Source organism: Canis aureus, chromosome 6, assembly GCF_053574225.1.
Source record: "Canis aureus isolate CA01 chromosome 6, VMU_Caureus_v.1.0, whole genome shotgun sequence".
Taxonomy (NCBI): Eukaryota; Metazoa; Chordata; class Mammalia; order Carnivora; family Canidae; genus Canis; species Canis aureus.
In genome coordinates, this window is record NC_135616.1 from 56,030,334 (window position 1) to 56,053,955 (window position 23,622).

General features: G+C 34.2%; 1 protein-coding gene across 6 annotated transcripts in view; it reads left to right on the plus strand.

The window, feature by feature from the left end:
• The window catches only part of RABGAP1L (RAB GTPase activating protein 1 like), a 735,225-nt gene that overhangs the window by 40,128 nt on the left and 671,475 nt on the right, over nucleotides 1-23,622 (plus strand). For all 6 annotated transcript variants that reach the window (XM_077901749.1, XM_077901744.1, XM_077901747.1 and 3 more), the window contains 2 exons: nucleotides 19,054-19,224; nucleotides 20,601-20,793. In XM_077901749.1, the coding sequence (XP_077757875.1) occupies nucleotides 19,054-19,224; nucleotides 20,601-20,793 (364 nt within the window). The remainder of the gene's footprint in view (nucleotides 1-19,053; nucleotides 19,225-20,600; nucleotides 20,794-23,622) is intronic.

The following is a 23,622-nucleotide window of genomic DNA, read 5'->3' on the forward strand; positions in this document are numbered from 1 at the left end:
GTTCACTTCTTAATTTGGGTTATTCACAAATAACCCCTCTGATGCACATCGATAACCCTTCTCATTGCCATACTGCTTTATTACCTATTTCTTAAATGTAACATAATACTGCTGATATATTGCTTTTAAAATATCTGTTTTGGTCTATGTTGATATTCTTGGAGTTCTGGGAATGTGGTTGGCATCTTTTCCTGGAGAGCAGAGAATCTCATTTTATATGAATAAATTTTCATTGTTTGCCGTAATCCCAATCACTTAATAATTGTTAGTTAAAAGAATACTATATGTAAGTTAAATTAGATAAGGAGATTCCATAACATACGTCCTTCATATATAAAATGCATATATAAATGGCATATATAAAATGGTTCAACATTTTATATCACATTTTATATTACAATCAGCTAGGAACTTTTTTCACAACACAGATTCTTATTATGACTAGTCCTTTTTCCCTTTTCTATCCATGATATTTGGGATTCTTTTGCCTATCCTTGAGAACCACTGTTATAAGGTGTTGAGTATAGTTGGAGACTATAAAATGAATAATTCTTGATAAATAAATACTACTTTTCTTTGATATTTAGATGTTTGCACTGTAATGATTAAAATGTCTAAATCCATAGTCTATATGGTTTAGATCTTGTTTATAATACTTTTGTTTGTAAGACCTTTTAAGAGTTTCATGAAGTAATAAACACATTATTGTCTAGTTCATTATGGAGTTTTTTTTTTTTAAAGATTTTATTTATTTGACAGCACAAACAAGGGGAGTGGCAGGCAGAGGGAGAGGGAGAGAAGGTCAGCAGGGAACATGATGTAGGGATCCATCCTAGGACCCTGGGATCATGAACTGAGCTTAAGGCAGATGCTTAACCAACTGAGCCACCCAGGTGCCCCTGGAGTTATTTTCTGTACTAAGCCAGTTCTGCAGTGACTTTGTAGATGTGATACTACTTTTGTCTTTTAGAGTAGAAGAGACAGAAAATAAATAATCCCTAGATTCAAGGACTTAATGAGAGCAAATTCAAAATAGGTGAATTTTAATTTTTTAAAATCTGATATAGTATTTTGATTTTTTATTAAGATGATTCGTTTAGGTTACATGAAAATCTTTACAAAATGAAAATATTTGTAAAACTCAAAAAGGAAATAATGAGGGTTTTTTTTGATTAGCCACAGGATGCATTGTTCTGTACTAGGAATTAATGGCATATAAACATCTCAGGTACCTATTTTAGTTTGCTTTTATTAAGAATTTGAGGTTTTTGGCAAGTAAGAGTAAGAAGAGAAAATCAAACTAAAATAGGTACTTGAGATGTTTTTATATAAGCTCTTATGTAGGTGGTAGCTAAAAATCTGGTATTCCTAAAATGTGAAACACATGTATCGCATCTTATTCTTTGGCACATTAGCAGAATAAGCTGGCATAAATAACAGTTTCTTTTCTTGATGAGAAAATTTTATGCCTTTTTGCACTTAGTCCATTAGGTTTTTATTTTTAGTTACTTGAATGTGAATTTAAAAAAACCCAAACATTTATCTGTACATGAGCTAAATGAGTGGCTCTCAAAAAATTGTTTTTGATCATACCCCTGTAGGCTAATATTTTACTAGAGCTGATTTAATCAGCTAGGGAAATTGTTGAAACTGCTTCCAGGGGTAATACAAATTATGTTTTGAAGGATTCAAATTTTGTATATTAAGTTTATACTACCTTAGCATTTAAAGATTTAAATTTTCTATGCTCTTAAAATTTTTTTTTTGTTTACTTGACCTTTCTGGGGTGGTTGAGATAGTGTTTGTTTCTTGCTGTGTTTGTTTTCTGATCATATTGATCCTTAATATTTCTATTACTATTCCTTCTAATATGCCACAATGCTATTTGGTACATAAAATTTCAGCCACATTTTCTTGTCCCTGTTGAGGATATTTTGCAATTGTATGAATGGCCTTTATAGAATAAAGCACAGTGCCTTTTATCTTGTGAAAAGATGGAAAGTCTTTTTGGGTTGCCCCCATTCTGTTCCACTCATCCAAATCTGAGGTCATTGTGGCTGTTGCTTTGCATGCCATTTTTCCTTAACTCTGAAGGACGGCCTCACTTTGGTCATTCATTTTTACTTAATCTGCTCTTGTCATTGTGGAAGTTTATAGGAACTGTTCTTCAGTTGTGGTGTGTACTTTATTTCATCATATATTTGTTTGGATGCCATATAATTTGCTAGATGCTAAAGGAGAAATACAGGTTTTGTTTTAATTTTTTTAAAACTTTCTGTACTGCTATTACTTTATTTTTTCTTCTATTTTGGCAAATTTTGAGCATAAAAATAGATATTTCAAGCATACAAAATCAAAGTGAATGATATAAATATTCCTAGAGCTTTTTACCAACTTCAGTAGTTATCAAATGATGACTAGTTTCCTCTGTGCCCACCCATATTTAATGAAGCAAATCTCAGACATCATCATCATCATCATATTATTATTATTATTATTATTTTGACATCATATTATTTAACTTGTAAATATTTCACTATGTATTGCCAAAAGACAAGGACTCTCTCATAACAATACCACAGTTTTCACACTCTCAAAAATATCACAATAATTTCTTAATATGGTTGACTTGTCATTGTTCTTGTTTTCTTCACATAAATGGGAAGTTTGGTGAGGAGGTCTCTAACGTTTTAGTTTACTGTCTTTTAAAAGTTACTTCATTATTTCATAAACCTGTCAAAGTTCTATGTAATGTCAAGTGTATATGCTGGTTATTTACCCAATGAAAGGAACTGTTAATGCTATTTTTTTTTATTATTTATGATAGTCACACAGAGAGAGAGAGAGAGGCAGAGACACAGGCAGAGGGAGAAGCAGGCTCCATGCACCGGGAGCCCGACGTGGGATTTGATCCCGGGTCTCCAGGATCGCGCCCTGGGCCAAAGGCAGGCGCCAAACCGCTGCGCCACCCAGGGATCCCTGTTAATGCTATTATATTCTCATCTTTTAGAGTCAAAGTTCTGATCAGGCTGTGGTGTACTAGATGGCTCCTTGAGTTTTAGGAACTTTGTTTTAGGAATTCAGTCGTGGATAGTCATTCATTCATTTATTCAGCAAATATTTATCTGTCTGCCATAAGCCAGGCATTCTTCTAGGTGCTTGGGTTATGTCAGTGAATAAAACAATTAGCTTTGCCTTGGAAGAAACTATATTCTAGTGGGAGAATCAGACAATAAATAGTAAATGTAATACAAAATAAATTAGATTGTATGTTAGAAAATTTTCTAAGTGTTCTGGGAAACAGTAAGTAAATCAGGATACAGGGGGATTGGAAATTGGTGATGTGGAAGCAGTATTAGATAAGCAATAAGGGTAGCTCTTTCAGGAGGATGAGATTTGAACAAAGATGTGAACAAAGAAGTAAACATGTTAGCAGACATCTGGGAGAAGAGTGTTCTGTTTTGCAACAGCCAGAGCAAGTGTGCCAGGGTTGTTTGAGAGAAAGCAGAAAGCAAGGAGGTTGTTTTAGGTGGAATTGAGTCTATCGGGGAGAAGACTGTAGAAGGTAAGTCACAAAGGTAAGGTAAAATCAGATAGGGGAAGTAGTGAGGAAGAGTGTTTGTAGTACAGGCATTAATGGCTTTGAAGGTCACTTGGCTTTTATTATGAGTAAGATGGGGGAGCTATTGGAGAGTTTTGATCAAAGGATTGGTAGGAACTAAATAAATTAAAAGGATCATTCTGGCTGCTGTTGAAAATAGACCATAGGGGAGCAAATAAAGAAGCAGAGAGTAGTTTCAGAGGCTTTTAGAATAATCTAGTTAAGAGATGATGATGGTTGGGATTGGTACTTGGTAGTGGCAGTAGAGGTGGTGAGAAATGGATGATTTCTAGATGTAGTATGAAGATGGAGCCAAAGTAATTTGCTGACAGTATAGATGTAAGGTGAAAAAGTAGAGAGAGTGGAGAGAGAGGAGAGAGTTAGTTTGAGGAAGGAGAAAAGGAGAACAAGAGGAGAAAGCATGACTGATGTTTTTGGCCAGAGTAACTGGAAGGATTGAGTTAAGATGAGAAAATTTGCTGGAAGGTAGTGTGGAGTGAGGGGTAGGTTGGTAGGGAAGAGGTTGGAAGTATGATTTTTTAATATGTTGAGTTTGAAATGTCTCTTAGATATCCAGTTGAGGAAGAATATTTTGTAACTATGCTAGTCAAATAATAAATGTTCCATATGAGCAACAACAGTGAATGCTTGTTAAAAAATTAACTGGATTCTGTATGAGTGGTATTAGAGGATAGGGCTCTAATAGTCCTATCTCTGCTCTCAGTATCCAGCAAGTCTGTTGTGGCTTATGACAAATACCAAGATGGATATCAACATGCAAATTCATCAACATGAGTAACTGTCAAATACTGGATTTCTGATGGCTTGTATTTTATCACACTTTCTTATTTAAAACATCAGAAAGCGTTTAAAAATATCCTTTAGTAGGTGCGATATTCAGTAGAAATGATAATGGGATCATTGAGTAATTTGTTCTTCTAATTACATAAAGTAAGCTTTGGATTTTGTTGCCTTGTGAGAATAAAGTAGAAAAATCTAGTACTAGAACAATTTCTACTTTTTTTTTTTTTTTTAAATTTATTTATGATAGTCACACAGAGAGAGAGAGAGAGAGAGAGGGGCAGAGACACAGGCAGAGGGAGAAGCAGGCTCCATGCACCGGGAGCCCGACATGGGATTCGATCCCGGGTCTCCAGGATCACGCCCTGGGCCAAAGGCAGGTGCCAAACCGCTGCGCCACCCAGGGATCCCAACAATTTCTACTTTGAATTATTTTCCCAATGAACAGTGACACAGTTTATAGTTTCAACTTAGCAAGACCCACTTTCCTTTTGCTTTTGTAGACACATGACATTATATAATATCATAGAAACTACTTATGAAATTTTAGGTACATGTCATAATATTTCCTAAATATTGATTTCCTCAGATTATTTTGTGCCTTTGTATTTGCTTTTGTTTAATTTGCAGCACAATTTGGAAGTCTTGTTTTTAGGATTTCAAAACTTTTTTTTAATATTATTTAGCTTTCCTCATAAGTATCCTGCTGAATCATTTTACTGAAAAGATTAGAGAGTAGTCTGAAGTATAGTATCTCTTTGTTATAAATTCTGCCAAATCAGTGGCGCCTGGGTAGCTCAGTTGGTTAAGTATCTGACTTTGGCTTAGATCATGATCTCAGGGTCCTGGGATCAAGCTCCAGTTGCTTTGGGCTCCTGTCAGCAGGGAATCTGCTTGTCTCTCTCCCTTTGCCCCTCCCCTGGCTTCTGTTCATATTCTCTCTCTCTCTCTCTCTCTCTCTCTTTCTTTCTCAAATAAATAAATACATACATACATAAATATACCAGTCAATCCACCAAATCAAGGAAGAATGCCATATTTTGAAACCTAGTTAAGTTAGGGATTTTCAAGAACCCTGATTCTTTTATATGGCTCACTAATTCTGCAGAGCTAGGCAGAGAGAAATGCATAATACATACAAGCATGTACATCCTATGTCAAGAAGCTTTTGGATTTTATGTATTTAACTTTCTTCTGATGGGTTAAAAGTTAAGTCAGTCATATCTCACAATCAGTGTTATGCTAAACCCAGAGGGTTCTGTGCTTTAAAGATAGTAGTCCAATCTTTGCTTGTAGACGTAATAGGAAAAGAAAAACAATGAAAAGAAATCATTTGACTTCTTTTCTTTGATTGTGTTGGTGCAGTGATTGAGGTGCCACTCACTGCGATCTTGTGCAGATTGAATAGTTGAAGAAGGTAATTGAAAAATCTTAGTCTCTTTAGGAACCATGTCTGGTTGTGAAGTTCATGAAGTTTTGGGTGCTACCTTGAGTCTCTCTATGCTAGACCCAACAAATTGGTAATTACCATTTCCTTTGTTAAATTAGTGCCAATTATGTGGAGATACATAGTAAACATGAATTTACTCCTTTTCCTTTTTAATTCTGCTTGGTGTTATATTTTGGTATACTTTCATAGAGTGTATTATATGAGAGACCATTGGTTGGAATAAAAATGTTTGTAATAATGTAATAATTAGCAGTCCTTGGAAAGGTAATATGCTAGTAAATAGACTTCTCAACTGAGGATTTCTAGATTCTACTTCTGGCTATGTAACTTGTTAGAGAAATTATTTAATTTCTTTGTGCCATAGCTCTTAAGAAAAAAATCTATATTTCTTCTTTACATATTCAGAAGATAAGTGATGTGTAGAAGCTTTAGAGCTTAGAGATCTTGGAGATCAACTAGTCCAATATTTTTCAGATGAAGAAATCAGTGTGTTCATAGAAGTAGAGATACCTTTCTTATGGACACACTGGGCCGGAAAGAAATGTGGTAGATGCTCTATGCGGCATCATGCAACATACTAAGTGTCAGATAGTGACCCAAAGATCACCAAACTTTGGTTTTATTATACCAACGGGGGCTGTAACTATAAAGTAGACACTTTAGTGATGTAGTAGACACTTTAGTGATGGTCTTTTCCATTATGTGATGGATTTTTTTCCCCCTTGACCATATATGCCTGTATCTGCTGGGCACAAAGCTCACTGTTGGTCTTAAGCCAAGTTCATGGAACTGTGAATTGTATAGCCATCAGACTTTGATTTTCCAGGCAGTAAATGACTATAATATAATGTATATAATTTTATCAACCTTATTCTTGAATATATTGTATATATAATTATGGCAGTAAAACTAAGAGAAAGATCTAGAGTTAAAGTAATCTTCATTGAAAAGTTTGAGAATATTTTCAAAATATTTTTCATTTATGTTATTGCTTAGATATTGCTGATTAGGGTTTTCTAAACTACAATGTAATTCATTGGTCAAAGTTTTAATAAATTGAGTATGTCTGGAATTGAATATTAGTATTAGAAGGTTGGCGTATTGGAGTATATTTTAATTCAGTGGAATATGAAAATTATAGAAATCACTAGAATTTTTAGGTAATAGTTGAAGAACCATATCAATATCTCCTTGAGAGATTTGTTAGTTACAGTGTTAGCTACTTCTGATTTTTATTTAATCTAAAGATATCATAATAATACTGAAGACATTTGAAGTTTATTTATTTATTTTTAAGTAATCTCTACACCCAATGTGGGGCTTGAACTCACAACCCTGAGATTGAGTCCCGTGCTCTCTTCTAAGTTAGCCAGGTGCCCCTACTGAAGACATTTAAAAATACGTCACTGAATTAGTCAGCCATTGCTGTGGTAATGCTATATAATAATGCTGAAATGTTTGACTTCTTACAACAACATTTAGGTTTTTAACTCATGGTTTTGTGGGTCTTTGAGAGAAACTCTACTTGTTTCTGTGGATTGGATTCAGGTTATTCTCATGAGTTGCATTTTGGGTCTCTTGGCTTCCTGGACCACCATCTTTTTATGGTAGATGGCAGAAGCTCAAGAGACCAAGCCAAATAACTCAAGACATTTAAAGTCTCTGCCCAAGTCTTGTTTTTGGGATTCCATTGACCAAAGCAAATTACATGGCTAAACCCCAAATTATTTGGGCAGGTAAATATTTTGTTCCACTTACTCTAATGGTGTTACAAAATCACATGATAAGGGGCCTAAATGTAACAATTCTGTATTAGAAAAGAAAATTGGTAACAATAATCTGATCCACAACAGTCACCTATAAATATTACCATCTTAATACAGGTTTTTGTTTATTCATAGCAAGTGTTAATTCAACATAAAAGTACTATTCAATAATTGTGAGACAAGCAATATTTACATATTCCTTTTCTATTCTGTCATTACAGTTTCAGAATTTTTATTTTTAATTGAGGCATGGTTGACATATAATAGTTTTAGATATACAACATAGTGATTCAACAATTATATACATTCTGAAATGCTCACCACAAGAAGTGTAGTTACCATATGTCACCATACAGACTTATAATATTATTGACTATATTCCCTCTGCTGTACTTTTCATCCCCATGACTTTTAATTTATTTTTTTAAGATTTATTTATTTGAGAAAGAGAGACACACAGAGAGAGAGAAAGACTGCACACAAAGGAGACAGGGGCAGAGGGGAAGGGAGAGGAAGAGAGAATCTTGAGCAGACTCCATGCTAGCACAGAACCCATAATGGGTCTAGATCCCATGACCCTGAGGTTGTGACCTGAGCCAAAACCAAAGGTCAGATGCTTAACTGTCTGAGCCACCCAGGTGCCCCATGACTTCCTTATAACTGGAAATTTATACCTCTTAAACTCCCTTCACCTATTTTATCTATCTTCTCCACCTGCCTCCCTTCTGGCCACCACTAGTGTTCTATATTTTGAGTCTCTCCTCGTTTGTTCATTTGCTTTGTTTTTTTTTAGATTCCACATATAAGTGAAATCACATGGTATTTGTCCTTCTCTGTCTGATTTACTTCATTTAGCATAATATCCTCAGTCTATCCATGTTGTTAACAAATGACAAGATCTCTTTCTTTTCAATAGCTAAATAATATTCCATTGTGTGTGTGTGTGTGTATATATATATATATCCCACATCTTCTTTATCTAGTCATCTACTGATGGACACTTAGGTTGCTTCCATATCTTGGCTATTGTAAAATAATATTGTAAATAATGCTGCAGTAAATACAGGGGTACATATATCTCTTTGAATAGTATTTTCGTTTTCCATGGGTAAATACCCAGAAGTAGAATTACTAGATCTTAATGGTATTTCTAGTTTTAGTTTTTTGAGGAATCTCCATGCTGTTTACCATAGTGCCTTCACCAATTTCCAATCCCACCAGTAGTGCGTGAGAGTTTCCTTTTCTCTGCATTTTTGCTAACACTTGTTATTTCTTGTTTTTTTTTGTTTTTTTGTTTTTTTTGTTTTTGATACTAGCCCTTCTGACTCGTGTGAGGTGTTATCTCATGGTGTTTTTCATTTACATTTCCCTGATGATGAGTGATTTTCAGGTACTCTGCCCATTTTTTATTGGATTTGTTTTTGTTTGTTTTTGGTGTTGAATTAATATGAGTTTTATATATTTTGGATATTAACCCCATATCAGTTATATCATCTGCAAATATCCTCTTTCATTCAGTAGGTTGCCTTTTTTCTTTTCCTTTCTTTTCTGTCCCTCCCTCCCTTCCTTCCTTCTTGCCTTTTCATTTTGTTGATGGTTTCCTTTGCTGTGCAAAAGCTTTTTAGTTTGATGTAATCCCAATTGTTTATTTTTGTTCTTGTTCCCCTGGCCTGAGGAGTCCTATCCAGAAAAATATCCCTAAGGTTGATGTACAAGAGACTACTGCTTATGTTTTCTTTCAGGAGTTTATGGTTTCAGATTTCACATTTAGTCTTTAATCCATTTTGAGTTTATTTTTCTGTATGGTATAAGAAAGTGGCCTAGTTTCATCCTTTTGTAGGTGGCTGTCCAGTTTTCTCAATACCACTTATTGAAGAGATTGTTTTTTCACCATTGTTTATTCTTGCCTCTTTTGTTGTAGATTAATTGAGCATATAAACATGGATTTTTTTTTTTTTTAAATCTGGGCTCTCAATTCTATTCTGTTGATCTGTGTCTTTTTGTCTTATTACTTTACTGTTTTGATGACTGTAGCTGTGTAGTATAATTTAAAATCTGGCATTGTGATACTTCCAACTTTGTTGTTCTTTCTCAGATTGCTTTGGGTATTTGGGATCTTTTGTGGTTCCACACGAATTTTAGGATAACAGTAATCTCATTTACCACAGTCACTTATACGTTTTACTATCCTAATAAATTAAAAAAAATAATTTTTCCATATTTTGCATTCTATTTTTATGACATAGGAATATTATATAGTGACAATCATAGTGTGCCTACCTTTAAAAATTCCTCTTTTTCCTGTGATGACTTCTTATTTTGGTTATAAAGCATTCTATTCCCTTTTAAGCCATCCTTTGTAGGTACCCCTTCTATTACCTTTTCTTCCCCTCCTGTAATTATTTCAAGTAAGTCATTTGCTTTTTTTTTTTTCTTTCTTCACATTCAGTATTCTGTTTATGTGGGAAATTGTCAACTTTTTAGATACTGTCATCTTTCTTCATCTAGATTTTTGTTCTCATACCTAGTATATGAAAACCTAGTAAAATATATCTTATGAGGGGCCTGGTTGGCTCTTTTGGAAACATATGTGACTCTTGATCTTAGGATTGTGAGTTTGAGCCACATGTTGGATGTAGAGATTACTTAAAAACAAAATCTTAAAAAAAAGTATATATATTTATATATGTCTTGTATGTCTTTTTGCTAGCATGTAGTTATAGTAGGACTTATGAGGTTTCATGTGGCAGAAACTCAATTTAAACTAGCTTATGCAAAAAGCATTTATTGGAAGGGATATTTCGTAGAATTAAAGGAACAGTGGATACCAAGACTGAGGATGGGAACAAATGGAGTTACATCTCAGGATTCTCTCAAACAGCATGATAGGGGCTCGACTAAGACTCTCTTGCTTGTCTGTATTTAGAATTTACTTTTCTCTTTCACCGTATATTGGCCTCCTTCATATGGGGAAAAATATGGCCACCAACAATTCCTAGTTTATATCTTAAAGTTTCTGCTGTAAGAGAGACAACTCTCATGATGAAGTCTCTGGTCATCAAGAATCTTAGGAATTGGGTTAATTGGTCTAATTAGTTTGGATTCAGTGTCTATCTTTGGATCTGTTTGGCCATGGTGTTGAGAGTTCTATAAAGACTAAGAGGTATGAACAAAGGGAAGGCTTATTCTCAGAAAAAAAGTTTCGAGATTATTGCCAAAGTAGGTATCCACTAAAGTAATATAAATTAGGAAGGCCCCTTTGTGCCCTTTTCAGGGGTGGGGACATACTTGCATACGTATAATCATGTTGGTGTGGCTCTTGCCTGAGAACTGGAATAGTGAATGGAGTGTTCAGTAAGAAGAGGCTATGGTAGTCCCCCCCAGTCCTGCCCAGACTGGCTCAGTTTTTCAAAGCACAGAGGCCTTATCGTTAGTAAATGTTGTTCCAAATTATTCAGGTCCATTTTCTTATTGTAAATTAAGAGTATTTTCTGTTTCTACTATTGTAATGAGTCTACTATAGTTGTTTGAATTCTTATGCCTAATAGTCGTTGCAGCATGTCTTGTCCAATTTTGACTCACACTCATATTTTCAGTGTTCTATTTTAGTTCAAGAGACACTTGAAAATGAATAGGTGCAAACACATAATCTAAAAGCAAGAAGCTGGCTAACCACATTTGGCACAAAAAGAAATTGGACCATGTGCACCATGATTTTATACTTTTGAATGTGTTCAGTTATTTTGGGAAGAATATAGCTTCCAGTTAGACTTTGCTTAATGTTGTTACACTGTTTCTAGTATATGTGAAAATTGTAGTTTTAGGCATCCAAGTGAGGTGTTAATTTAAGATATATTGCTCATTTGACAAAAATGATGTGACATTGAAGTAAGAATTAAAAGTCATTTCACTTGATAAAGTTGGCAGAACTGTGGGGGATAAGTGTGTTTGAGTGGTTCAATTCAATTGAAAATATTTATAGAGCTCCTTTGGGTTCAGAGAAGGGGGAAAGGGGAAAAATAGAAAAAACATTCATCTAGATTTTCTGTAGTACTGATAAATTTTCTGCTGCTTCTCTTACACCTTTAAAATGCCTAAAGAATAAAAATGTGTATGCCTTGTTTTGTTTTGTTTTTGTACCTGAAGAGACAAACTTTTTATGTCAGATTTTACTTTCTAATTTTTGGATTATAATAGCATAGCCTTTTATTTTTTATTTTTTATTTTTTTGATTTTATTTATTTATTCATGAGAGACACACAGAGAGAGAGAGAGGCAGAGACACAGGCAGAGGGAGAAGCAGGCTCCATGCAGGGAGCCTGATGTGGGACTCCATCCTGGGACACCAGGATCACACCCTGGGCCGAAGGCAGGCACCAAATTGCTGAGCCACCCAGGTGTCCCAATAGCATAGCCTTTTAACTAAATGCTTGTAAAAGTAGTTTTGCTTTCTTTCAATCACTGCTCTTCACATGTTGAGTTGAAATGGATGTGCTAGTCTTGAGGTCACAGAACAGTGAACTCTTTATTATTTAAAAGACCCCCGCAGGAGTGTTTGGGCTGCTCAGTTAAGTGTCTGACTTCAGCTGGGTCATGGTCACAGGGTCCTGGGATCAAGTCCCACATCAGGGTCCCTGCTCAATGGAGTGTCTGCTTCTCCTTCTCTCTCTGCCCCTCCCTCTGCTTGTGCTCCCTGTCTTATTCTTTCTGTCAAAATAAATAAAATCTTAAAAAAAAAAAAGACCTCTATAAATTTTCCAACTGTTGTTTCTGTTTCTTTTGATCAGAAATAATAGCAGATCTGCAGCAGAGAAAGTAACATTTTGCTTAGCATACTGTTGCATAGTAGTAGACTTAGCAAATTATATTTTGAATTGACTTGTTGAAATGGAATTCTTCAACACATCACATGGAATGAGAATCTTAAGTGACTTTAGAACTCATTCAGTCCATCTTCCTATCTGATGCAGGAGTCTGTTCTGCTACATCCAAGTTAATTGACTTGTTTATTAAACAGATATTTATTGAGCCCATGCAATCTGTGGGCACTATGCTGGGGATGTGTTGGTGAGTAAAATAAAAATAGACATATTCCCCTGCCTTTGTGCATAGTTAAGCTTGTAGTTGAGTGCTCAGTCAGTTGGTTAGTCTCAGCAAGTTGGGGAGAATTAACATGTTAACAACATTGAGTATCTCTTTATTTATTTAGATCTTTTAAAATTTCTTTCATCGGTGTTTTATAGGTTTCTTACTTTTATAGATCCTACACATGTTTTATTAGATTTATACCTAAGTATTTCATCTTTTTGTGCAATGATAGATGGCACTTTTTTTTTTTTTTTAAACTTCAGGTTCCAATTGTTCATTATTTGTATGTAGGGAAGAAACTGATGTTTGTACATTGGCCTTGTATTCTGTGACCTTTGTATACTTGCTTATTCTAGGAGTCATCAGTCTTGTATACCTGGAGTATAATTCTTTTTATGTATCGTTGAATATGATTTTATAATATTCTGTCTTTAATTTTATTGTAATCTGGTTTTGGTCTTAAGGTAATGCTGGCCTCATAAAATGAGTTACAAAATGTTTCCTCTTTCATTTTCTGGAAGAGATTGTAGAGAATTTATATTAGTCTTTAAATGTTTGGAGAATTCACTGGTGAATCTATCTGTGTCTGATGCTTTCTTTTTTAGAAGGTTATTAATTATTCTTTTTTTTTTGTTTTTTTTTTAATTATTAAATTTCTTGAAAATTATAGGGCTATTCAGGATATCTAATTTTCCTGGTGTGAATTTTTTTTAAAATTTGATACTTTGTATCTTCTAAGGATCTGATCCAGTTCATCCAAGTCACCAAATTTATGGGCCTTGAATTGTTTGTAGTATTCCTTTGTTACCCTTTCAATGTCCGTAGGATTGGTAGTGATGTTTGCTCTTTTATTTTTATATTGGCAATTTGTGTCTTCTCTTTTTCTTGTTTAGCCTGGCCAGCAGTTTTTCAATTTTGTTGATCTTTCCTAAGACCATCTTTTGGTTTTGATTTTTAAAATTTTTCTGTATTTTCCTGTTTTAATTTCATTGATGCCTGTTATATTTTTTTAAATTATTTTTCATCATTTGCTCTTTTTCTAGTTTCCTAAGGTTCCTAAAGAAGCTTATGTTATATATTTTAGATATTTTTTCTTTTCTAGTATAGCATTCGGTGCAATTTTTTTAAAGATTTTATTTATTCATGAGAGACAGAGAAAGGCAGAGACATAAGCAGAGGGAGAAGCAGGCTCCCTGTGGAGAGCCCGATGTGAGACTTGATGTCAGGATCCTGGGATCACGACCTGAGCCAAAAGTGAGCCACTGAGCCACCCAGCTGCCCTGAAACAAATTTCTAAGTACTGTTTTCATTGTATCCCGCAACTTTTGACAAGTTGTATTTGCATTTTCATTTAGTTCAAAATATTTTTAAATTTCTCTTGAGTCGTCGTCTTTGATTAGATGTATGTTGTTTAATTTCTAAAACCTGGGAATTCTCCAGCTATCTTCCTGTTACTGATTTCTGATTTAATTCCATTACAGTTGAGAGCATATTAAATGATTTTTATTTTTTTAAACTTGTCAAGGTGTGTTTTATGGCCCAGAATATGGTCTCTCTTGGTGAATGTTCCCTGTGAGCCTGAAAGAAAATGTATTCTTCTGTTGTTAGATGGAATATTTTATAAGTGTCAGATCAAGTTGACTGGTAGTGCTCCGCAGGTTGTTTATATCCTTGCTAATATTCTGCCTGCTTGATATGTCAATCTCACATAATACTCTTCTTTATCTCCTAGTTTTGAAGTCTGCTTTTTGTAAAATCAGTATAGCTATCCAACATTTTCTTTTCTTTGTTTTTTGAATGTTAGACATTTATTATTATTAAGCACCAATTTAATATACACAAATTTCAAGTTACTGTTCCTCAACCCACTCTCCCACCCCACACCCAAATTCCACACTTAGCCTCCAGCAGTTTGTCAAAATGATCATTTAAGTGTTCCTACCAGTTTATGGCTCCAACAGCTTCCTCTTCAGGTAAGATCTGACTTGCTGTCTTTCTCTGGATTGCCTGTCTCTCCCGATGTTGGGATGGCAGTTTGTCTCCTGAACTCAGTTCTCTGATGGATCCAAGAGAAGCTATTGATACTTAGTTTGTCCAAACTTTTCTTGTAAGGAAAGGAGTGATGACTTCCAAGCTTTTTAGCTGAAACCAGAAGTTGGGATTATTTGTCTTTTTTATTATTGAGTTGTAAGAGTTCCTCATGCAATCTGGACTCAAGATTCTTTTCAGATATATGATTTGAAAGTATTTCCTCCTCTTGTCGTTTTTAGTTTTACTTTCTTCATGGTATCATTTTCAACATGAACATTTTAAATTTCAATACAGTCCAATTTATCTATTTTGTTCTTTTGCCAGTGTGCTTTTGGTGTTGTTTCAGAAATCATTGCTTAACCCAAGGACATAAAAATTTATGTTTCTTGTTATGTTTCTTGTTTTCTTCTAAGAGTTTTATAGTTTTAGCTTTTGCATTTAGGTCTGTGGTCCATTTTGAATTAAGTTTTGTGTATGATGTGAGGTAAAGGTTCAACTCCATTCTTTTGCATGTGAATATCTAATTGTCCTAGCACCATTTGTTGAAGGCTGTACTTTCCCTATTTAAATCTTATTTCCTGCCTGTTGAAATATTTTAAAGTGTTGGCTTTGCACAAAATTCTCAGATTTTTGTGTTTGTGTGCAGATTTAGTAAGCATCTGCATTGAAATTCAAAGAAATGTTCAATAAGATAGCATTAGACAAACTTCTGAAAGTATCCCTGAGGCCCTTAGAGGCAGGATTTGATGCTAGTAATGAGAGCTGTCTTAATTCTGGTAAACTGATAGTTTTCTTGTTAGCCTAGCAGAATATCTAACATTCTCTTGGGCTAAAGAAAACCTCTTAAAAATGGACATCTTGAGATGCCTGGGTGGCTCAGCAGTTGAGCATCTGCCTTTGGCTCAGGGTGTGATCCCAGGATCGAGTCCTGCATTGGGCTCCCTGCATGGAGCCTGCTTCTAACCCTCTGCCTATGTCTTTGCCTCTCTCTCTGTGTCTCTCATGAATAAATAAATAAATATTAAAAAAAAAAGGACCTCTTATTTGAATGGAGGAATTATTAGTATTCATTAACATGCTGATTTAGAGTTAATGGCCAGGTTAACTATCACTTGCCTAAGAAGAATGTCTTGGGGGAAGACATAACTTGATGGAGGGAGGAGAGGCATAGAGAAGGTTCTGTGTGCATTGTGACAGATACCAATCCTTGGAGTCTAGGAATAGGTGAGGAAACTAAATGAGATGGTATAATGTTGTGGCTCAGAGCATGTACTTTGAAATCAGAATACCTGTTTTGAATCCTGGTTCTATGTTTGTTATTTGTGAGAACTTTAGCCTGATTAATGCTTTTAACAATAATTTGTTCAACACCTTTATTGAATATCTACTCTGTACTAGGTATTACATTGGGCACTTGATATTCCCATGTTAACAGAGAGTTGGAATTAGAGTGGGGGTTTATTTAGACAGGCTTAGCATCAGGGGTGGCCTTAGGCTTCCCTGTCTTCCTTTACATATCTCATCTTTTTGCTCTCACCCATGCTCATTGTGATCTATCGATCAAGGTCTCCTTTCTCATAAGCCTTTTCTCTTACCTGGGCTTTTTGTATTTGCTCTTTCTTCTATTCTAATTGAAGTTCTTTTCCCTGGTTCTTTCTATGGCTTACTCACTCTTAGTAAGCCCAAATGTCAACGGGGTCCATATTGCCTCCTACTTTCTCATTACCTTTTATAGTATACATTTCAGTGTGGGATCCTGATTTATTTTTTCTATGTTATTTCTCTCTTCCATAAGAATGTTAGTTCTAGGAAGACTGGGAGTATATTAGTCTCATTTATCATTTTAGTCTCCAGTCCCATTATAGTTTCTAAAACATAGTAGATACTCATTAAATATTTGTTGGACGGATGAATGAAAGCTGATACTTGTAGGAATTAGCCATATGAAAGTAGGAAGCAAGTGCTAAGACCCTAAGATGAGAAAGAACTTCCTGTAATTAAAGAACTGTAATGGTAAAGTGACAGGGGCACTTTGTTTGGCTTTGTAAATCCTGGCAAGTAGTTTGGATTTAGTTTGAATTTTAGTGACAAGATTTTAGAATGGAGCTTTAATGTAATCTAATTTATTTTCCAAAAGATTTCTTTGGCAGCTCTGTGAAAAGGGATTAGGGAAAGAGAAACCTGGAGTAGTAGGAGATGGATTAGGAGACTTTTTTAGTGGATGAGAACACTGCCTGGATTAGGTTGGTAAAAATGGCCATGAAGAAATGAGAATGATACAGGATTTATTTTGGAGGTGGGGCTAACATGACTTGCTGAAATGAGGAATGAAGAAATAGAGTTAAATTAATAAGAATGATACTCAGATTTCTTGTTTGAGCAACTTGGTAGAAAGTGGTGTTATTTACTGAAATGGAAGATCTGAATAAGGAACAAGTTTGGAGGAGGCATTAGGAATTCCATTTGGGTCACGTTTAAGGTACTAATTAGAATTCCACATGGAAATATAAAGCAGAAAGTTGGATTCCAAATAAGAAATGTAGAGGACGTTTGGGTTGGGATAGAAAACCATCTATATTCTAACAGTCTCTAAAAGATTTCTTTGGAAATCTTTCTTTGGAAAACTTCTATTTGGGAGACTGTTAGAATATAGATGGTATTTAAATACATGGTGATGAGAGATATTACTTAGTGTGTGTGGCAAGGAGTCAGAAAAAGGCTCAGGACTTGAATTTGGGGGAATTTCTAACATTTAGATGTTAAGTCTAGGAGTAGCAGCTTGGGCTTGCAGAAGGATTGGCCACAGAAAGAACACTGGAATGTGTAGCATCTTGGCAATCTAAGATTCATGGGACAGAATGAAGGGTATTTACCCTGGAAGGGTAAAGACATAGCCTCTAATACATACTACATTTTTGGAAACATTACCTGCAAAATAAAAAACCTTTGGAGGAATTGGAAGGATTTAAAAGTTAAAAGGAAGGATATTCATTTAATTCAAATAGAATTAAATGATGGCTAGCTAATTACACAATCCTAGAACAAATAATTCTTTGTTTTGATATTATTGGAAATTTTGAGTTTTGATAAAGATGGAAGTAATTAATTTTTTAAAGTGTAACCTGAAGCTTAGAGTAAAGCGTTCTTTTGGCCAAGAATAATGGTGTTAGTGTCACCTAAAGGCAAAATGAGATATTGCAGCTATATTTATATGAGGCAAAGAACAGTGTGGATCAGCAGAGTTAGAGTCCTGTGTTATTTAGCTCCAGTTTACTTGTCTTACCCCTCTATCACGTTAACCTTTGGTCACTGAACAGATTGTTTAATACATGGTTCTTTTTTATCTTTTACATTTCAGCTCAAATATTTCTGAGTCCTTTCCTATCACCTTAACTTAAAGTTGTCCCTATACTTTTTACAGCGATTCTTTGTCGTAGTAACTTATCTTCTTCATAGCCTTTAGAGTGATTCAGAATTGCCTTATTTGCTTACTTGCTTGTTTTCTTACTAGTATAAGCTCTGGCAGAGCAGACACTTTGTCTGCCTTATTCACTCATATAACCCCAGTGCCGGGTACTATGTTATATAGTATACAAGTTCAGTTAAAATTAGTTCTGTGAATATTTAAACTTCTGGAAGTGATAGACAATGTTGAGTTTCTGTGCTGTACAGATCTATCCAGAAAACAGAATTACACTATATTTGATGACAAAAACATTGTTTGCCACATGAATGCAATGTGAAAGCCTTGGCCTTTTCCCCCTTCCTTGTGCTGATAAGTGATAATGTGTCTGGAAAAGAAAAGATACATGGCTTAGGGTGCTGAATTCTTTATTAATCGGTCAACCTCAGTGGCACAGATGAGATATTTTAAGGTACAATACCTGGTCTTGAGATAAGTTTTTGGAAACATTTTGATTTAATTATAAAGTAATTTCAGTGAATATTTGTGTGAGTGAATTTGGTTTCTAGTATCATGCTTAATTCTATATATTAAAAAACAAAAATATTATTTCTTGGAGAAATACAGAGTCAAACAGTAGTAAATCTGTTTCGTTGTGACATGGGAGGGTCTGTATTGTTTTTCAGCGAATAATATAGTTCTCTTAGTCTGGAAACACAGGGCAAAGAGAGTACATTTCCATTATGCAGCCCAGTCCAAGAAGGTAGCCTCTCTAGTTTTGAGATAATTAACCTAGCCAGCAGAATTCTTCACATGAACCATTTTTAAAGGCTAAGTATTGATCAGGTACTTAATAGTTCATGTTTTTGTTCATAACATATGTATATTTTAAATCCCTGTGGTTTTTGACTAGGTGGATGTGGAAAGAGAAGTCTGTAGAATTGAAATGGAGGTCAGAGCTTCATTACAGAAGGTTAGTGGGTCATCGGATTCTGTGGCTACACTGAACAGTGAAGAGTTTGTTTTGGTTCCTCAGCATGCAGATGATACTTCTGCAAAAGATGATGAAAAACCTGAACTGAAGGTATTTCTTTCCTTTTCTTTCCACTTTTTTTTCCCTTTTCCCTCCCTTCCTTCCTTCCTTTCTACAAATGGTACTATTTTAAATTATTGTTTTTTAGTCATGAGGTAAGACTGATCTCAAGAGGTGTGTAAAATACAAAGGTTTTTCTCAATACCTACCTTGAATAGCATCAGTGTTTGATTTTTTGTATAGGCTAATTATTTGGTTTCTGTATTTTTAAAGTTTGCTTTTGGTTATTTATATTTTATTTCAGAATTTTAGAAAGAAGGAATAGAAGGGAAAATAGGAAAGGGTAATTGGGGAATTAGACTTAAATTTACATAAGACTTAACCATTACCTGGATATTTTTGTCTCTCTTACTGTTGAGTTTTTAAAGTTAATTATATAAAAGTTATATTTATTTTTACTTCAGAAATAACTTTATGGTTTTTATGTTTTAAGTCAACTGGCAATGCTCTAGCATGTGATTTAACAGTTGACTTGTCTGAATATTTTTTAGGCATATGTCTTATATTTTTAGCAGTTATATTTTTACTCAAACAAAAATGATCCTTTTTCATTTTTGTTGTCTTTCCTAACTCAAAGGTAAAGAATTAAACAAACCCAGGTATACATGCTTGAGAATTGCATAACCACCTTCTAAAAGCAGGAATAGAGAAACTAGTTGAAAGTACTATATATTGTTTATAACTTCTATTTTGTATTAACTATGGCATCAAAAGTATATATCAATCTAATAAAATTGTATAAAAATTACGTTATTAAATACGCATTTACATTATGTTGAGGATATATGGTTTTATAAGTATATTAAAGCAATCAATGGTTTTATTTAAATTTAAGTATATCTGTATTTAAATAACTATTTAAATTTATTTAAATACCTGGATTTTAGTATTAATATGTTTAAAACATTTATTAGGCTTTGTGTTTCACCTGCTTTTGAGAGAAGGATGAGTCAACTTAAATGTTAGGAAATTTCCAATACTCCTCTTGGCAGCACGCAAGCAGAATTTATAAAGAAATCACAAATATATTATGCTATGATAACAAGAAATATGACTTTTTAAATAGTAGAGTAAGCACTCTATTTAAACTTAACTGTTTTTCCCTGTAAAACACATAAATTTAAGGTTACTTGGTTTTTAGAATGTGTTCTTAAGGAAAAAAAGAAAAGGAAAGGAAGGAAAAATCTCTGTAAATTAGATCTTGGATCAGATATAGTTAGGTGCAACTGTATAAGTTCTTGGTATTTAGTAATTTATGTTTAAATTTAAAATTTAGCTTGTTTTAATATCTTCTAGAAATAAAATATTTTCATTAAGCCCCAGAACCATAGTATGATTGAAACAGAATTGTCTTGCTTTCCTTATAGGTAGTTTCTAATGGTGATGAACAATTGGAGAAAGCCATGGAAGAGATTCTGAGAGATTCTGAGAAAGGGCAAAGCAGTCATCTTGTTGATTGTCAAAGTTCCAGTGAGATTTCAGACCATTCATTTGGAGATGTTTCAACCAGTCAAACAAATAAGCCATCGCTTCAATTAATTTTGGATCCCTCAAATACAGGTACTATAAACACCGTAAGAGAAATGGGATAAAGTGATCATGAAAATTTTAAGATGAAAATTTAGAAGTCCTTTTCATTTTGTTTTCTAAGATCAGGGCTACCAGCCACCAGGTTTTTGGTTCTAGTCAACAGTTCCCATTTTGGTTCTTACATTTTTCTACATGTGAAATCAATGTCAGTGTTATTTGAGAACAGGGACTATATCTGGGTCTTTATTTTACTCTTAGCACTTGGCACATAGTAGGCACTTAGGAAATACTGAACAATTGAATAAATTCTTGTGTATCTGGAAATAGTGTAATGGACGCTATCTTTGATGTGATATACCTTTTTACTTAGTTTGGCTACAGTTATTTTAGATTATCATTTGTGAAAATTCTAAGTAAAAAAGCATATCAATTCCATCAGTGTATTAAGTAATAAATACATTTGTGATTGAATGGGATTTATAGTAGAAATACCAGCTTATAATGCAAAATCGTTTTGAGTATAAAAAAAAGCCAAACCAAACCAAAGCCAACTCCTACTTAAGCTGAGTTAGACACTAGGGATGTTGTTTGATCTGGGCTCTGATAGTGTTTTTTGTAAACTACTCAGCTTTGATCTTCTCCATGTCACCTTTCGAAGTGGCTTCCTTTATGGTCATAAAGTAGTTAGCAGCAAAAATTGGTAACTAGAGCCAGGTGATTTGTTCATGGCTGGTGGCAGAGTGGAAAGGCTCTCTTTTTTTACCTATTGAACAAAAGTTGCAAGTTTCCCTACATTGAACCATTTTCTAGTAGCCAAGGTAATCACCTAAATTGATAGTAACTGATGGTTACATTCAAACCCCGAAATCACACTTACAGACAAGATGGAATTATCCTGATTGACTCAGAGCCAATGATCCGTTTCTGAATGTTGCTATATGGTAAATATAGATTAGGCCAAAGTGCTACACAATACTATAATACTTACTCCAAATAAGCCTATAAGAAGGAAATATTGGAGAATGTCTTTATGATTGGGTAGGAACAGCCACATCATTAAAAAAAAGATAGTTATATCTGTTCTAAAAAAAAATATGTATATATATATATATATATATATATATATATATATATTTATTTATTTATTTTAGAAAGAGTGAATGCGTGGTGTGGGGAGGGGCAGAGTGGGAGAGAGAATCTCAGGCAGTCTCCCTGCTAAATGAGCAATCTGACTTGGGGCTCTATCACATGACCCTGAGATCATGACCTGAGCTGAAACCAAGAGTCAGATGTTCAATTGACTAAGCTACCTGGATACCCTGCTAGTTATATTTTAATACATAAAAACTTAAATCTTCTTAATGAGAATGGTACCATAATAAATGGATTTCTTGGCTTTGATTTGCATTTTAATTAAATTTTTAGACAACCACATTTTAACATTAAAAAAACCCATTCATATATCATACTCATGGGATTTCCTCCAAATGGACCATTAGTGACAGGCACCAAAAATTTCAAGTTTTTGTTTTTATTTTATTTTTTTTTTACTCTGTTCCACTGACACATTCTCAGCTACTCTATGTAATAAATATGGCTTACTGATAGACTAGGAGAAGATATTTGTAATGTGTTGGGTCCTCAGTAAAATGCCCTGGTTTGGTAATTCACTATAAATACTTATAGGTCTCAATATATAGTCATGCAGCTAGAATTAAGTTCAAGGGAACTTAAACTAAACAGTTATGTATATATATTTTAAGTAAAAATACAAGTTTAGCAACAGCCTTAAAAAGTATTAATTTTTGTTCTTGATTAAGAGACTGTGAGAGATTATATTACTCATTGTGCTTTATCTTTTGAATTTCTTAAATCTCTTCTCCTTCCAAGAAGCCCAAAGCACACTGATGGCACCCTTATATAATTATTTTAATAATTATATAATTAATGTATTAATTGAAAGAAGGAAATACCTTTTATATTCTAATGTAGCTCTGATGGGTTGTTGGAATAAATTATTCTTTTAAAATGGCTTGTAGTTTTTATTTTCAATAGTAAAACATCTGAATATTCTTGTCCTTCTCAAAATTCATTTTGAAATCCTAACCCAGAAGGTGGTAGGGCATTTGGGAAGTAGTTAGGTCATGGAGGTGCAACCCTCATAATTGGGAGTAGTGCCATTATAGAAGAGACCTCAGAAAACTAGCTTGTGCCTTCCACTTCTGAGGATATAGTGAAAAAGTGCTGTTTATGATCTAGAGAGTGGGTTCCTACCAGATGCCAAATCTGCCAGTCCCTCGATCTTGGCCTTTCAAGCATCCAGAACTGTGAGAAGTAAATGTCTGCTGTTTATAAACTGCCCAGTCTGTGGTATTTTGTTACAGCAGCCTTAACAGACTAAGACAAGATGTTTCAGCTGCCATTTCCTAGTTGCAGTCAACACAGTTTTGCTTAACAGAATTATTGTGGCTGGTTTAAAATGACACATTTAATGACAAGGGACTGTATGGAAATTATCTAGATTTAAATGGCCTAGAATAAACATTTAAGGTATGTTGTTTTTCGTTATAAAACTAGACAGATGAAAGCTTTTGTTTAAACATCATGATAACTTGTTCAATTTGTCATTTGATGATCTTATATCTTGGCTACTTGGAGCAACTCTAACAGGGAATCTTTGCTAGTTTATTGCAGTATACTAAAATATTGGATACAAAGGTGAGTCTTCTTTTTTATACTCTTTGTTACTCTTTCTGCTGAGGAAAGGGTGATGGGGTTAAAGAAGTATGAGTTGAAGAGGACTGAATTTATATTTAGGTGGAAATGAATTATTTACATTGGTGTGTAATTTTACCAGGT